Source organism: Herpailurus yagouaroundi, unplaced genomic scaffold (assembly GCF_014898765.1).
Source record: "Herpailurus yagouaroundi ecotype Mexico unplaced genomic scaffold, PumYag 142, whole genome shotgun sequence".
In the NCBI taxonomy this organism is placed as follows: domain Eukaryota; kingdom Metazoa; phylum Chordata; class Mammalia; order Carnivora; family Felidae; genus Herpailurus; species Herpailurus yagouaroundi.
This window is the reverse complement of record NW_024412397.1, coordinates 58,439,147-58,456,170: the sequence shown is the minus strand read 5'-3', so window position 1 is coordinate 58,456,170 and position 17,024 is coordinate 58,439,147. Positions and strand designations below refer to the sequence as shown.

Genomic DNA, 17,024 nt, shown 5'->3' with positions numbered 1-17,024 from the left:
CGGAAGCAGGCTCCAGGCTCCGAGCTGTCAGCACGGAGCCCGAGGCGGGGCTGGAACTCACCACGAGACCATGACCTGAGCCAAAGTCAGTCACTTAACCGAATGAGCTGCCCAGGCGCCCCCAGATTCTGAGAGATTTACAATACCTCTCATGACTGGCCTGCCTATTCATTCCATTACTCAGCTTCACATAACTCTTATGATGTCGTCTTGTACAATTTTATGGGAAATCGAGCAAGAAGTAAAGGTATTTTGAAAACACATATTTATAAATACAGGTTCCTTTGTATCTTTTTCAGCAAATATTAAAAAAAAAAATAGCTAGCCACTGTTCTTGGTTTTGTAGCAGTTTCCAATCAGCCAAGACAAGAATTTAGAACAAATTTAAAGGAGGACATTTGTTGAACACTGAATATAAATGACTGAAATTAGCGATCATACATAATACAATGGCCCCTGGCCCTCATGAAATGCTCATTAAAGATCAAGACACTTAGGGGCGCCTGGGTGGCTCAGTCGGTTGGGCGTCTGACTTCGGCTCAGGTCATGATCTCGCAGTCCATGGGTTCGAGCCCCGCATCGGGCTCTGTGCTCAGAGCCTGGAGCCTGTTTCAGATTCTGTGTCTCCCTCTCTCTCTGACCCTCCCCTGTTCATGCTCTGTCTCTCTCTGTCTCAAAAATAAATAAACGTAAAAAAAAAAAAAATTTTTTTTTAAAAATCAAGACACTTAAAAAAGGAAAAAAAAAAGACCGCTCTGAACTTGAAAGTCTATGCGTATAAAAACAGAATCACTGAAAACAGTACATCAAGCAACGTAAGCCAAGACACAAAAGGACAAATACTATATGATTCCAATTATATGAGGGACCCAAAGTAGTCAAATTCAGAGACAGGAAGTATAGTGGTAGCCAGGGCCTGGGCAGAGGAGGGAATGGGGAGGGAGTGTTTAATGGGTGCAGAGTCTTGGTTTGGGAAGATGAAAAAAAAAAAAAGATTCTGGCGATGGAGGGAGGAGATAGTTGTACAACAAGGTGAGTGTACTTAATGCCAAGGAACCCTTAAAAATGGTTGACATGGTAAATTTTATGTTGTTTGCACCCATGTTAAAGTGAGGCTACCCAGAGCCCCATCCTGTTTAACTAAGAACTCTCCATTCAGATCACTGATCTGAAAGGGGTATTTTTTTTATTACATTCTAAAGTCATTTTTTCTAAATTTTATAATTTAGAAACTACTGCGAGAATACAAGTCCAGTCCAATTTCTCTCACTATGTCTCATCATTTACTGTTTAAAAGCTAACTGGGTGCCTTGGGTGGCTCACTCGGTTGAAGTGTCTGACTTCAGCCCAGGTCATGATCTTGTAGTCCGTGAGTTCGAGCGCCGTATTGGTCTCTGTGCTGACAGCTCTGAGCCTGGAGCCTGCTTCAGGTTGTGTGTCTCCCCCTCTCTCTGCCCCTCCCCCACTCATGTTCTGTTTCTCTCTGTCTCTCAAAAATAAATAAACATTAAGAAAACTTAAAAAAAAAAAAAAAAAGCTCACCGGAAACCCATCCCAAGCTTCACGAAGGCAATCTGAGTAAAATGTAGGAAGGAGTGTCCATCAATGACTATCTTACGTCTGGATGGCAGGCAGGCACCCCTCTATGGGGCATCTGAATCAGGTTCCCAAGGACAGCAAAACTGTTTTTCTTTTCTGAGTTCTGTGACTGGAAATATTCAGAATCAACTCAAAGGATGCCAATTCAATGACCACCCCTAAAAAAAATCAGAAACATAAGGCAATTACCCCCATCCTCCCATCCTGAAATAAATACTGACAATATTTTAATGGATTTCTTTCAGCTTGCTTTTTTAATTCAGTCAAAAATTATATGGGGGCAGGGGGCAGGGTGGCTCAGTTGCTTAAGCATCTGACTCTTGATTTCAGCTCAGGTCATGATCTCACGGTTATGAGATCAAGCCCGGTGTCAGGCTCTGTGCCGGCTGTGGAGCCTGCTTAAGATTCATTCTCTCTCTCTCTCTCTCTCTCTCTCTCTCTCTCTCTCTCAAAAAAAAAAAAAAAAGATTATATGAAGGTGTATATCTACTGCTTCTTATTCGATACCATTTAGAAGAGAAAATAAAAACTTGGTCTGATTGCCCACTTTGCTCAGAAATCCAAATTAAGCTACGGGATGAATTCATACCAAATTGCTCCTGAAGAATTACTTAACAATCATAAAACAGGGAAATTTCTTACATGTCGTGCTAGGCCAGATATGAGACTAAGTTCGTAAAGTGGGTCATCTTGTCTCACCTGGTCAACAACCCTACGAAGCAGGTTCTAAACACCTTTCCACAGCCTTCGGGATGCTGTAAGACTGACCACCCCGCTCCATCCAGCAGAGCTCACCTCTGCCCCCAGTCATGGCTCCTGCTCTTTTCTCTGCCCAGATCACTCAGCCTCCATGTTCTCCTTGTCCTCAAAAGGATCCCAGTCTCTGCTTCCAGATCAGCCCCCGCAGAGAGGCTGGTACTGTCAGCTGCTCCCATCAACTGGAAGACCCTGATCCTGGAGTAGCTTTTCTCTCCAGCCCTTAGCACGTGCCCACATCAGTGTGTGTCTCTATTTATTAGCTCCTGCCTTCCTCCTCCACAGGATGCAATCAGTAAGGGGACAGCTGTCCTGCAGCTCCAGCTCAGACAGCCAGGCCCGTGGCAGTTACTCTACAAACACATATTACTACGAATTTACAAATGAGGAGGCTGGGAAATTGAGAGCTTAAGAACGTGCCCAAGGTCAGGAACTACAAAGTGACGGAAGTGACATCTGACCCAGTGCAGCTGGCAGCCCTCACATTGGATAAGCCTTCATGTCCATTTTCAGAAGATCCAGAAAGTTTCCATCTGGGATGAAGACCATCTATCCCCTCACTAGATGCATGTGCTCATGTGGGAAGACTGCTCCACGGTGCGCGGGAGAGCAAAACGGGGGGCTGGCTCTCTGATCTGTAAGCCTGAAGCAGGTTTAACTTCTCTGAACTTCAGGGGCACCCGGAGGGCTCAGTCTGTTAAGTGTCCGAATTCAGCTTGGGCCATGATCCCACAGTTTGTGGGTCCGAGCCCCACAACGGGCTGTGTTGACAGTGTGGAGACTGCCTGGGATTCTCTCTCCCCCTCTCTCTCTCAACTTGGGCTTTCTCTCTCTCAAAAATAAATAAACTTTAAAAAACAAAAACAAATAAGCAAAAATGCCTTCTCTGAACTGCAGTCTCCTAAGGTATAAAACAGAGATAAATGCTTCTGGATCTTCCAAGGTCATCATGAGGATCAAAGACAGACAGCAAGGAAGCAAACTTTGTCAACTGCTGAGTCATTCACAGGTACGCGATTTCTTTGTTTGATAAAGGAGAATGATCAGAGGGTACTGCCTGCCCCTTGCCTCTAATACAGATTTTTTTTTTTTGCTTTTGTTTTTTTTTTTTCCTAAGGGACAAAGTATACAAGAAAGCTAAATTTGATGCTATATAGTGTGCCGAGTCTGATGAACTGAATTTTGTATTACCTTTTAAGTATTCAATTCCAGAAAGTCATTGATAAATGAGGGAAAACGTGGTCTTATAGGATATAATCTTTGAGCAATCCAAGAAGGATCTTACCAGACTGAGGCTGAAAGGGACACCAGGGAGGGGTCTTTACTTGGCTTGCTGAGTGATGAATCCCAACGTGATGAATAACAATGCCTAGCACATCGCAGGTGTTAAGTAAATATTTGTTGAATGTTGACAGATTCAAAGAATGAATGAGATAATTAGACAACTGTCTGAATATTCTGTGCCAAAAATACTACTCACTAGATACACACTGAAATTTAAGGAGGAAAAATGCCTTTTCAACCCCACAGTCTCCTCTTCATCACTCACTAAACCTTGCATAAGCCCTGAAGTGCAAATACGTGCGGAAGTCTTCCCTAGCAAGAGGTAAATATGCCTGACGAATGCACCCAAAGAGGAAACTTCACTTCCTTTGTCTGTCAATCCGTCATCTTTCCCAAATGTGAAACTGACTCCACATAAACAGATGTAGTCATTTTTTCTATTTTCTGGGTCATCACACTAGAATGCATACTGCCCCTCCGTCCAGCACTTCCGTCTCTCTGCCTTTCACAGGGGCACCCGTAGGAATGACGCAATCCTTAGTCACAGCATCTCCACGAAGATCAGAAACACCACCATTCCCAGTGTGCAATATATAAACTAAGTGTGGAAGGCTATATGAGCTTCCCCTGGTCACGTGCTACACCACCTGGAAAATGTGTCAAGTTTTCCTGGCACTGGAAACCAAATTCACTTAATTACAGCACTGGTAGAGTTATGGTTTTTCTTAAGTTTATTTATTTATTTTGATAGAGACGGAGACAGTGAGAGCAGGGGAGGGGCAGAGAAAGAGAAAGAGAAAGGGAGAGGGAGAGGCAGAGGGAGAGGGAGAGGGAGAGAGAGAGAATCCCAAGCAGGCTACGCACTGTCAGCACAGAGTCCGATGCAGGGCTTGAACCCGCAAAGCCAGGACATCATGACCTGAGCAGAAACCAAGAGTCAGATACTTAACCGAATTAGCCACCCAGGCGCCCCTAGAGTTATGATTTCTTAAAGGGACCAAGTCAGGTATAAATAAACATCAATATTATTAGTATCAAATGGCCATGTTTACAAGCTACAATTACATTTTTAATATTATGGATAGATTGGTTGTTTTAATGCTTTATATGAAATAAAGTTGCATTTTCTTAGACATCAGATATAGAACTTCTTAAATATCCATTTTATAGAACTGGAGCATGAAGGTGCAACTATTATCCTTTAATAAAATATAAACACATCAAATACTGTCAAACTGTGCAGGCATTTTTGTATGAAAAAAACACTTAATCAATACGTCTTAATCTACTCTGATAATACAATGTGCCGCAGTACAGAGAGTGACAGAATACAACAGGGCTAACAAAATGTACCAGGTTATTATTTGGTTACTGAATCAAAGGCTCTTGCACTCAAAGCAGTAATCCTTATGATAAAGTTGAAGAAAGTTGCCCATTGCCAATGGATACCAATCCATAGGAAATGAACCTCACACTCACCAGTAAAGAGAACCTATGAGTGGCATGGTTTCACCATCAAACAAATTGGCTCAGAGCTAGCTGCAAAAGTATAATCTATAATGTAAACATTAGCTTCAAATATAAAAAGTTAAATGGCATTTGGTATTTATTTGCCCTAAGTATGTATTTCCAGGACCAATGTCACAGCCTTAGAGTAGTTATCAAGTCAGCTTATATAAAGCTCCAGACTGTATTTAAATTTTTTTTTAATATGGCTAAAAATAACCTCACATGTGAAGATACAGAGAAACAAACCCTACATACACTGGAGTATCAATGTCAAAAAAAGACCCAGAAAAAGTAAAATTTTAACTAGAGCAAATGTAAAGTACAAATCGTAGCCTTTTGTGGTCATAATTTTAAAAACCAGCTTGATGGATTATTTGCTTATTAGAATCACAATAGGCCCACAAGGATGATGAGATTAAACAATAAAGAAAATCTCAACGGTTTTTAAACAGAAAGCAGATTTACGAGAAAGATAGAGAAAACCCCTCATCATGATAGGTTTTTTTCTGACTGATTCTAACGGCCCAATATTTGGAAACTATATCACCTGAAAGTAAAAGAAAATGTGAAATAGTACTTGGTTGTGAATAATTATAACAGGAATACAGAAAACAGTAACAATATAAACTGAGTCCAAAGCAACAATTACAGGCTGATGTCAAAATGGACTGAGACAGGGGTCAGCAAAATTCTTCCATAATGGACCAGACAGACAGTAAACATCTAGGCTTTGTGAGCCCTACAGTCAGTGTCTGTCACAGTGTCCGTTCTGGGCTCTGCCATTGTCGCTTGAAACCAGTCACACGCTATATGTAACAAGTAGGCAAGGCTGTGTGCCAGTAAAACTTTGTTTATGGATGTGGAAATTTGAATTTCACATGTCACAAAATATTATTATTATCTTGATCTTTTTTTCAACCATTGAAAAAAATAAAAACCATTCTCAGCCTTCGAGCCATGCAAAAATTGGCAGGAGGCTGGATCCGGCCTGTGGGACATAGTATGGCCAACCTCCGGTCTAAGGCATCGCAGAACCAGGCTATGCACGAGGGAACACACGCAAATACACATGTGAGAAAAAACCCAATAATATTTTTTTAATCTTTTTTTTTGAAAGTTTATTTTTATTTGTTTTGAGACAGAAATAGAGAGCAAGTAGGAGGGGGTAAAGGCAGAGAGAGAGGGAGAGAGAATCTCAAGCAGGCTCTGCACTGTCAGTGCAGAGCCCGACATGGAGCTTGAACTCAGGAACCATGAGATCGTGACCTGGGCCGAAAGCAAGTCAGATGCTTAACCGACCGAGCCACCCAGGTGCCCCCAGCCCAATAATATTTTGAGTCAAAGGTTTAAAGAAATTAACCCTCAGGAAGCTTTGGTTGTATCTGATTTTGCCACCCACTTACACTGACAAATTCATAAAACTAATTTTGTTTTAGTGTAAGAGAGCCAGCCTTGGAATTTGTTTTTGAAATAGATAAGTCATGTTATACACATTAAAGCAAAAGGAGGAGAAGAAACCCTTGCAACTTACATAGCATTTAAAGCAGGTCATGGCTGTAAGGTCTAAACACATGGGAAACTCTGTTTTAAAATCCATACCTTAGGACACTATATGCAAAGTTTGTAAGATGATGTTTCCTAATTTCTAATGATAAAATTTCATTAAGAATTTAACTTCTCACCTTAGGCAGATAGGTCAGCGGAGCACCAGTCCATAAGGGCTTGCTGCTCTTAAAACGCTGCGAGTCTATACAACACTCAATTATATAAAAATACAATTAGATTGTTCCCTAATTGTATTTTTGTAACTCTCTTTCCCAACCACCTAAGTTCCTAGAGAGAAAGACTCATTTCTTATAATCTCTCATCCCCCACAGTAATCAGCATCATGATTAGCATATACTCAAAGTGCTCAAAGGAATTTTTTTTTTAATGGCTAAAGTTCATTTAATGAACAGGAGGGAAAAAATACCATCCTATGTTATAGCAAAAATTTAGTTAGCCTGATGGAACAACTACCAATGTTCAAAAATCTCATCTGGACCCATGCCCACTGACACTGTCAGAGGCCCGCAGACACCCAACCACCCAAGTATCGCCACAGTGACCTGCACTCTGTTTGGGGATGGCCGTTGAGGGCACACATTTGTAACTATCAAAAATCAGATGGAACTGACAAACAAGCTGGAAGGCATAACCTTCAGAGATCTCAAGTGACAAAGGACTAAGTATTCCATTAGTCAGTGGAAGCAGAATAAATTCAAGCAGAATGTATAAATGCCCCCATTTCATTCTTCCAAAGGCAGAAGAGCTTTCAAAAGCCAGAAGTTTGCAAAGTTGCTTCCTCTTTGTTCTTTCATTTATCCAACCAATTGTTCCAGGATACAACTGGTCTTTGATCTTTATTACCATTTTTATAATGGCCTAGGCTAGGAACCCATCCTTTCTACATTTAGAACTTGGACATCTTGGCCTGAGATTCTACTGTGGGAAATCAGAAAGAACTGAAGGACAAGATGATGGCAAGAAATGATACCTCTCCCTCCCTTTATAGAAGGGTGTAGGTCATCATGTAACAAAAACAGAACCAGTGAAGGCTGAAAGAGATACTGCAATATTGGGGCTCCTTTGTAAAAGTCAATTTTTCCAAGACCATCTTCAAACTAAGGACCACAATAATTACCTCTACTGCCTAATGTGAAAAATTACAACTTTTTTTAAAACCATATTAGAAGATAATGAGAAAAGCCCGAGTCACTCTTGTGGAGAACTCTCCCAGGACTAAATCTGAGCACCCTCTCATGGCCTCAGCCATCCCCCAACTCTCTGGACACAGGCTAGATCCTCAAGAGAGAACAGGCAATGCCCAAAAGGCCTTCTGGGGTGAAAAGTCTGTTTAGGGAAGGCCATCCCTGCACAAGAAGTGCTGTCTCCCCACTCACTGGCCAGCATGAGAACAAAAGCTGAAATTTGTAAAAACAAATCAAGTACCACTGTTTCAAACACAAGTCATATTCAAAAGCATACACACATACAAGAGAAAAAGAGACACAGGAAAGGAGAATGTCAGCGGAGGGGACATAACCAAGAGCTAGAATCGTTTGAAGTCCAGCAAAGCCGTAGAGCTGAGAAGCTCAGTGTCCCCTTCTTTGAAGTTATAAGAAGTTAAACGTGCGAAGGAGAGGGCAAGAACATGGTGGGCATCCTGTTAATGCGTAATGAAGAACAACATGAAACTCTACTTCCTGTTGAAAAGCTACCTTTATAAGATGACCTACTCAATGCAATTATTGCTCCATCTGGGTGTATTACTGAAGAACTTTACAGTTACCAAGAGTCCAAAAATGTGTTTTATCTAAAATCCAAATCAGAACAATGTTTTGCATTTTGAATCCTGAATCCAGCATACTCATCACCCCTTTGTAACATAAATCAGCAAATCTAAGCTTTTAGAAGGATGTCCAACACACCACCTGAAAAGGGTGGTCATTAAAATGATCAAGTTCAATGTGATTAACATTCACTCGTCACCAACTCCCTACTCTTCCTTCAAAACAGGAAGTTGAATTCTTGTTGGTGTTCCATGGAACAAATGTCTTTCACTCATGGGAAAATTTATTAAGTACTTCTTCCAGAGAAAAAGTATCCACATGTGTGCATCACCATTTTATCTTTGGTGCCAAGTGAGCCCCTGAGGCGACAAGATTTAAGTTATTCCCCAAGGTCTCCCATTTGTGAAGGAGACTTTGTTGTTTGGATTTCCCAGCTAGAGTTCCATCCACTAGATACACTTGCCAGAAGAGGCATCCATCTATTTCCCATATCTACTTCTTGGAAAAGGATCAACTGGGGAATTCCCATTAATCTAGCTCAGGTGCACCCAAAGATAAAGGAAGTAAACTTTAATTAAACCTGAAAGGAAGAGACACAAAGGTAAACTCTTTGTACATCATCACTGGTCCTCTTAATTGGACTATGGTACAATGGGAATGTACCAGTTAATCACCTTGAAGTGGCTCACTCAAAGACCAACATCCCCACTCATTCCACCAATACCCAAGGAATATTTACTGTGATTAAGACTCCTGTGAAGCTTTGATTTTAAAAAGAAAATTTAATTTCTCAGTTTTAAAAAAGAAAATTTAAAACTACATGCAAACCTGAGGGCATCCACGGATCAGAAGTTGGTTTGGTCAAGGTGTTCACCTGCTCCCAGTTGAAGTCATCATCTTCGGCCTGACTATATCCACATGCGCTATGTGGCTCATCAAAGAGGCAACCACCTAAAATGTAAAAGAATGAAAAGCGATGTGAGCACCAAACAGACCTCTGGAACAAGCTATGATGATTGCAGGTCACTGTAAACCTACTTGATACTGAACCAAATTTGATTTGACCTTTGTGCTCAGGTACAATGGAACTTGACCCTACTGTGCCCTAAGTGCTGACTGTTAATCGAGAATATTAACCATGCCTTGCCAGTACTGCTACACTGTACTGTTCCCCCTCCAAAGAATCCAGTGTTCATATAATCCAATTGAAAGTTTAGACCTGAGCAAATTTATAATTCATATTTTCCAGATTTGCAGGAATTTGGAATAATTGATCTTATGTTCAAAACTTTAATAGGGTTGCCCTAGGCATTCAATGTGTTTTCAATAAAAACACATCATGCTGTGTCCAAAAAAAATGAAAAGAGAAAGGCTTTCACCGCAATACTGGCACAATGTCAGGGGGAAAAAATACAGTAGAGACCATGAACGTAGCTTGCAAAACATACTCTCTAAGGATTATTCTAAACCTAAGGTAAAAATAGGTTTCACTTTAACACTTTGGAGATTTGAGGCCTCAAAAGTAAAACAGATTATAAATTTGCTTACAGTCCACACGCTTTTTAACGGCAAGAATAAGTTCAAAACTAACCATGCGGTAAACATCTGCTTACTTCCGGTGCTAGAAATGAAGCCACTTAAAGAAAGAAAGAATAAAAGCAAATGCAATTTTACAAAGCAGTTCAGCTCTTTCAGCATCGTGGGGCACACTGATGATTTTCAGTCCCGCCCACATCCTCTTCAATGTCTCCCGTTACTTTGAATTGGTACGGTATCAAATCTTTTCACCAATGTTTCACGTTGCAAAAGGGAGTGATTTTACTGGTCATATTAATTACTATAAAAATTCTAATGTCCATTATATAACGCTATTAGTTATATTCATTAAAAGTATTACTTACAATTACTTGCCAATGATGAGAATTAGGGCTCTGGTCAAGGCAACACAAAAATAAGAACATTATTGCACCATGTCTGCAGTGCAATAATACTATGTCTGGCAGCAAGACAATAAATAAAATAGCAATTGTACAAACTCAGAGGTAAAGACAGATGTTAGAGGTCACCTGGGGCCAACTTCCATCCAAATGCTTATGTCAAGTCTACAAGCTTCTAGACAGATCGACAGCTTTGAACCGGTGAGGCACTCAGGAAATTTAGAAAAGCATCCCTACCTTGTAGACAACCCCCCCCCCCTTTAAAAAGGCCCAAACTCTGCTTCTTCAAATGTATACTCATTGATCTTAGCTGTACCCTGTGAAGAAATAGGAAAAAAGGTCTCCGCTCTCACACAGGAAAGCTGATTATTTGAAAAGAGCTGTCATGTTCTAAGTCTTCACTTCTCCAGGCAAAACATGTTTTGCTCCCCTCAGTTCCTCCTACCAGAAGGCTTTCAGATTTTCACTGCCCTGGCTGGTGTTCTCTGGCTAGTCCCAGGGTTATCAGCACTCATCCAGAACAATGACTCCCAGTACTGGAGCCAGAATTCAACTGGCTGCTTCCCTGGACCTCATGCTCTTTCAACAGTCAAGGCAGAGTGGCGGTCCATTCCGAGCTTCTGCAAGCCTAAAGTCCCGTATGTTTTTTTCATACCACTGCTGTTGAGCTATTTCCCCTCTCTTGCAATAAGACTTCCCGAATTTGAACTCAGGGCTGTACATGGATCCTTACTAAATCCCATCTCATTGTTTTCCATGCCTCACTCCAGCCTGTTAAGAGCTTTTAGAATCCTGATTTTACCATTCGGGTATTAGTCATCCTACCTAGACTGGGATTATCTGCAAACTTGATAAGCACACGTTCTATGTCTGCCTCCAAATCACTGATTAAAAAATGTTAAACAGGGCAGAGTCAAGGGACCTCAGACTGCTTTAGGTCTCTCCCAGCTTTCTAGCTTTGTCTTAGTTGTTAGCTTCAGGCATGACAGTGAAATTAGTGACCCTGGAAACTGTCTTCTGTGAAACTTTCACAGAACTGGTCAATTAAACATTCCACTGAAAACAGAAACTCATTACAAAGATACAGCACTAACTTAATATTTCACCTTGACAACAACTGGTAATTTATACTTCCCTCCTACTCAGCTTTAACAAGTTCAGAAACAAAGTGGATTTGGTTAAAAGCACATAATACTAACAACTTTCCAATTTGGGGTAAGAAATGTTAGAAGACTATGCAAACATCTAGGCGAAATATTTTCCCTTGGTTGCAAACCCTAATTCTGATGTAGAAAATAGCTTTGGTACTGTAGGAATAAGCTCACACAGCAGTAACACTAATAATATTCAGACAGAAAGAAACCACCATGAATTTTGACAGAAACGGGGTCCCCCCATGGAAACACAGATAGCACTTTGATGAAAGTCCTGCAGTGCAATCTTGAACAGTGAAACATAGCTATCGGCATCCACAAAACAACTCGAATTTGGTTAAAGACCTGGTTTACAAAACCACCATTGGCACTGAAGATATAACCAAATATAAAGGCAAAAGCATGCATGGCTGATAGCAAACCCCAAAGGCTGATACAAAAACCTGGTGCAAAGATATACTTTCCCATTACATAAAGCTGTTTTTATCACTTGAAAGGAAACATAAAATGTATGATATGGTTCTTTCTGGACCCATGTACGATTATCAAACCATTGGAAAATGGGATACAGTATGAATTTCCTATTGCCCCAAGATATATCCCCCCACACACCAATTTTCAGAGCCACCACTGGCTTCATCCAACAGATTTGAGACCCTAAAAATAGCAAAGGTAGTTTATTGAGCTAAAATGAGATGAGATTAAGGTGTTTACATCTGAATTAAACTAATCAATTAAGGAGACAACAATTAAATCTTGGTTTTCAAGGCAGCTCTGTGCAGTGGGGAAGCAAACAGGGTCCAACATCTGGCCCATCCCACTTCTTACACTACTAGATTTGTGACTGTAGACAAATCACTTAGAGAAATCTCTGAATCCTGGTTTCTCCACCTATAAAATGCAGATGACACATCTTCACATGGCATTTCTGGTGATTCAATAAGAGAGAAAATGTGTATCATGCGGTCAGGCATGTTCAACCAGTACCTGTTTACCATTAGTTCTGAAGTCCTTCTTATAACAATGACCCTCATGGGTTCATTTCATTACAAATAACCGGAATATTTAATTGGAAATTAAGAAGTGTGTGTCCTTGGAAGGTGAAGAGCTGTGAGCATTCATGCAGGCACACTCCTGTGGGCTCCTCCGTGGAGCCATGTAAGAGCAAAGAAGAGAGAGCTGATAGATTTTTCAAGTAAATGCTCTGGGGACAATGAAGAATGTGATAAGGAAGCAACGTCTCCCAAAATGCAATGAAATGAAGCTCTTCCAAAAATAAATATCCTCGATTTTCAGAAAAACACGGTTTCTGTACAGGAACGTAGGAGGATGTGGCCAGAAAGGGACTTGCCAGGGTCTCCCAGGAACTGTCTTTACTTGGACTAATGCCCAAAAGCTCATGGCTGGACCATATTCCTCTATCAGATCAAATTAAATCATTTTCCTTTTGCAGAGGGAAATCAGTACTAAACCAAAAGTCATGTGCAAGATGGAGGAAAGGTGATGCAAGCCAGGTGGGGTGCTGGTTGTCATCATTCACACTCTGTCTCTCTCTCCATCTCCCTCTTCCTCTCTCCCTCTCCCTTCCCCTCTCTGTCCCTTCCCCCCTCTCCCAGATCTTTCCCTCCTTCTCTCTCTCTCTCTCTCTCTCTCTCTCTCTCTCTCTCTCTCTAAAAGAAAGGTGCATGAAAGCCTATAGGCAGTAGGAATTCTGCTGAAAAGTAATTTTGGTTGTAACTCTTAGTCATCTTGGTAATCTCTAGAACTGGCACATGGTAGGCACCCAATAAATGCTTTTTAGAAAAATGGGTAATGAATTCCCCAAAATTCTATGCAGAATTTGGCTGCAACAATTTTGGCTGGACACATTTAAAAGAAGCGCAAGGTAATATCCACTTAATCGATGAAAACAATCTCAATATAGCCCCCACAAAGCACCCAGCCCCATCCTGGTGTATTCCAAGATGAATAAGCTACAAATATGACTAAATCAGTGAACATGTTCATTTTTTATTATGGCTGAAAACTATAAGTTGGTTAAATGTTAATTAAGTCTCCACAAATTATGGTTTTTGCTTTAGAAAAGTCGAACTCTTTTGGGGGCAATAATTAGATAGCAAGACTAGTTGTCTATAAAGGTCATTCTTGATCTATGAAAATAAAATACTGTGTTTGCATATTGAAGGGAATTTATCTTTCTTCTTTCCTTTGGAGTAATAAAGAATTACTCAGTAGATCCAAGAATAGTATGATATCATTAAGACATAAGCTCTAAAGGAGAGGATGGTCCACTTTTTCCCCAAAGGAAACCTCAAAAGATCTCTCATATGACCACCTATGTCCTACAAAAGTGCCAGGCCTGGAGAGCAGACGAAAGAAAATAAATTGACAAGAGTTAGTGCCCATCGTTTAGAGCAGTATTTTATAATTGAAGTATAGTTAGCATACAGTATTATATTAGTTTCACATGTACAATATAATGATTCCACAATTCTATACACAGTAACCCACATGGGTCATGACATGTTGACCCAGCACACATACATGTACATTTTGCAAACCAAATTTATCTCTGAGTTACATTGATACATATCATCTCTGTTCTATCTGGTTTTGTAAAAGGCTGGTCCAGATCTACTAACCTGACTTCAAGGTCTTCAAAGGTTGCTACCTGGCGTCTTTAAGGTTTGGGAAGGAGAACCATTACCTAGGACTATTTATTTTGCTTGAAGTTACTAATCAACACCACCACATGAGAACCCTATTAAGGCAGAGTACAACCTGTGATCTACAAAGTTCTCTGGTATTAACAGCTACCATTTTGTGGACATCTGCCATGCCAGTCAGATTCTGCATAAGGCAATACACAGTCATTATCTCATTTGCTCTGCACAATCACTAGGAGACATTTGTCTCAATTCAAAGAAACTGTTACGTAACAAAACCATGCATATGTTTACATGTATTACTTAATCTTAAAACCCCTAAAGGCAAGCATTGATATCCTTTATGCCAGCTATCAATCTAATACCTCTCAGTTCTAAATTCACTTCTCATCTCTTGCTCTGCAGAACTATATCCAAGCTCTCTAATTACATTCCTATCCCTGTGGGTAAGACAGAGAGCTTTAACAGTACAGGGTTCTGAAGAGGCACTCCGAGAGGAAGGCGGGGCAGTGGGGGGGGGGGGGGGGGGGGGGGGGGCGGGGGGCGGGGGGGGGGCTTGCAGGGCTCCAGGGAAGGCCCCTCAGCACACAAGGTTTCTCCAGCACCAGGCCCATGATGCAGGAGGCTTCCCAGTGTCCAGCTCGACTGGTGCACGGTGGTAGGCAGTACCCTGCAGACAGGAACTTACCCCAGCACCCTGCTGCAGTTCTGAGGGGAGTGCCCCCCCCCCAGAAGAATGCCCCCATGAACAGCTTCCCCTGCTACTCTAGAGGACCCATTTTTTCCAGGTTTCATCCGTGTGGCCCCACAGCAACTTCCCTACCATCCACTGAGCCCTGGATGTCAGCTCTAGAAGGATCTCCTCCTTGACTCCTCTCTTACTTCCCTGGACCAGTGCCTGCCTCTCATATCTACTATTCCTTTATTCTTAAGGCTCACTTTACTTCATACGAGCCAATCTCCTATATTCCAATCCACTGTTATAGTTAACTATTCTTTTTTTTTTTAAAGCTTATTTATTTTTTGAGAGAGAGAGAGAGCATAGGCAGGAGAGAAGCAGAGAGAGAGGAGGAGAGAGAAAGAATCCCAAGCAGGCTCCATACTGTCCACTCAGAGCCCTATTCAGGGCTGGATCTCATGAACCGTGAGATCATGACCTGAACGGAAATCAAGAGTCTGGCACTCAACCAACTGAGCCACCCAGGTGCCCCTACTTAATTATTCTTTATATGAGACTCTTCCTGTTCAAATTACTGTGTGGTTTCTGTCTCCTGCCTGGAAATTCATTGATACATCCCAGTTTTTACAAATGGGAGTTTGGAGTGGTCAATTATCTTGCCCAAAGTCACACAGAGTTCAATGTAAGGCCAGCAGTTCACCCAATGTCTGAGTCCAAAGGTCATATTCTTTCCAATCTGCACATTTTTACTCTGAATGCACCTCAATAAGTAAACAATGTGTAATATTTATATAATGATTGTTGCATGAACTGCATTGCAAATAAGCTCCTCTAAGAAGCCAGTAGAGGACAATCAAATGTTAATTTCATAAACTTACTTCTAAGATACACACACATTTTGAATTGTTCTGCCTTTAACAGGTTAAATTGACTCATATATTCTAGCAATCAAGTTCTTGTATAATTACAGTCCATTTAAAGTTATTTTGTGAAAAGATGGCAATACTCCTTGAGGAGATTTCTGGAACATTTTTCTCATTTGTTCTAAATACAGAATGACCCCATTTAAGGCAGCCTTTACCAAATGCATAAAGTATTAAATGGGTCTCTCTACAGAGCGGGCGAATCGAAAACTAGTGCTAATGCACCCCACAAAGAAAATTAATGTTATATGTTCTATTTTCCTAAAATACGTGTAATCTCAGGTGGTCCTATCCACTTATTTCAAATTTAAAACTGTCAGGTAAATGGCTAGAAATTAATACACTTCAAACGATAAACAGAAAGTGAGCTGTAATAGACATAATTGTTTTAAGAGTTAAAGAAACAAACCTGCAGCAACATAGTGAAGCCACTGCTTTCTTCTTATAAATCAATCCCAGTGACATCTACATTTAATTGCCTGCCAAACAATACAAGTATATAAAGCCTCTTAAACTTTGAGTGCCCCGGTGACGGTTAGTGAATCAGACACTAAGCATTATAGAAATGCTCTTCTACATAATTTAATCCAGCAAGTAGTTTTTACACGTTGCACAGGCATTTAAATGGCTAATGCTAAGCTCTATTGTAAAAAGTGCTATTTGCCAATGGATATATTTTATATAATTCAAAGGAAATGAGCTGTCTTGCTCTTAAAGTGTCTATGGCTTATTATACTTACTGTATACTTCATTTCATATCCATCTATTGATTCCTAATTTTTAAAAAGGCCTGATCGCAACAAACAACCAAGCATTTTTCTTATTGATCTTAAAATCTTTTTTTTACCCCAATGGGTACCAGTATCATTTCTATTCCCAAATATTGTATAGACGCATCCAAATCATTAGGGATCTGTCTCAGTTTCCCACTTATCAATGAATAACTTTATAGAGTTGCTACAGGATTTAATTAAACCACTCCCTATGAATCCAAGTTTACCTGAATCTAACACTGGTCCTCTTACTGTCCACACCAATATTGAAAACTATAGTGTGAAAAACAGCTGTCTGCCTCTATCATAGCAACAGCAGTAAGAGAAAGAAAGAAAGAAAGAAAGAAAGAAAGAAAGAAAGAAAGAAAGAAAGAAAGAAAGAAAGAAAGAAAGAGAAAGAAAGAAAAGAGAA

The 17,024-nt window shown here is 40.6% G+C and overlaps 1 protein-coding gene across 8 annotated transcripts in view; it reads right to left on the bottom strand.

Moving 5' to 3' along the window:
- PTPRM (protein tyrosine phosphatase receptor type M) overlaps positions 1-17,024 on the bottom strand; it is an 806,292-nt gene that overhangs the window by 598,613 nt on the left and 190,655 nt on the right. For all 8 annotated transcript variants that reach the window (XM_040479372.1, XM_040479375.1, XM_040479373.1 and 5 more), the window contains exon 2: positions 9,309-9,431. In XM_040479372.1, coding sequence (XP_040335306.1) covers positions 9,309-9,431 — 123 coding nt within the window. The remainder of the gene's footprint in view (positions 1-9,308; positions 9,432-17,024) is intronic.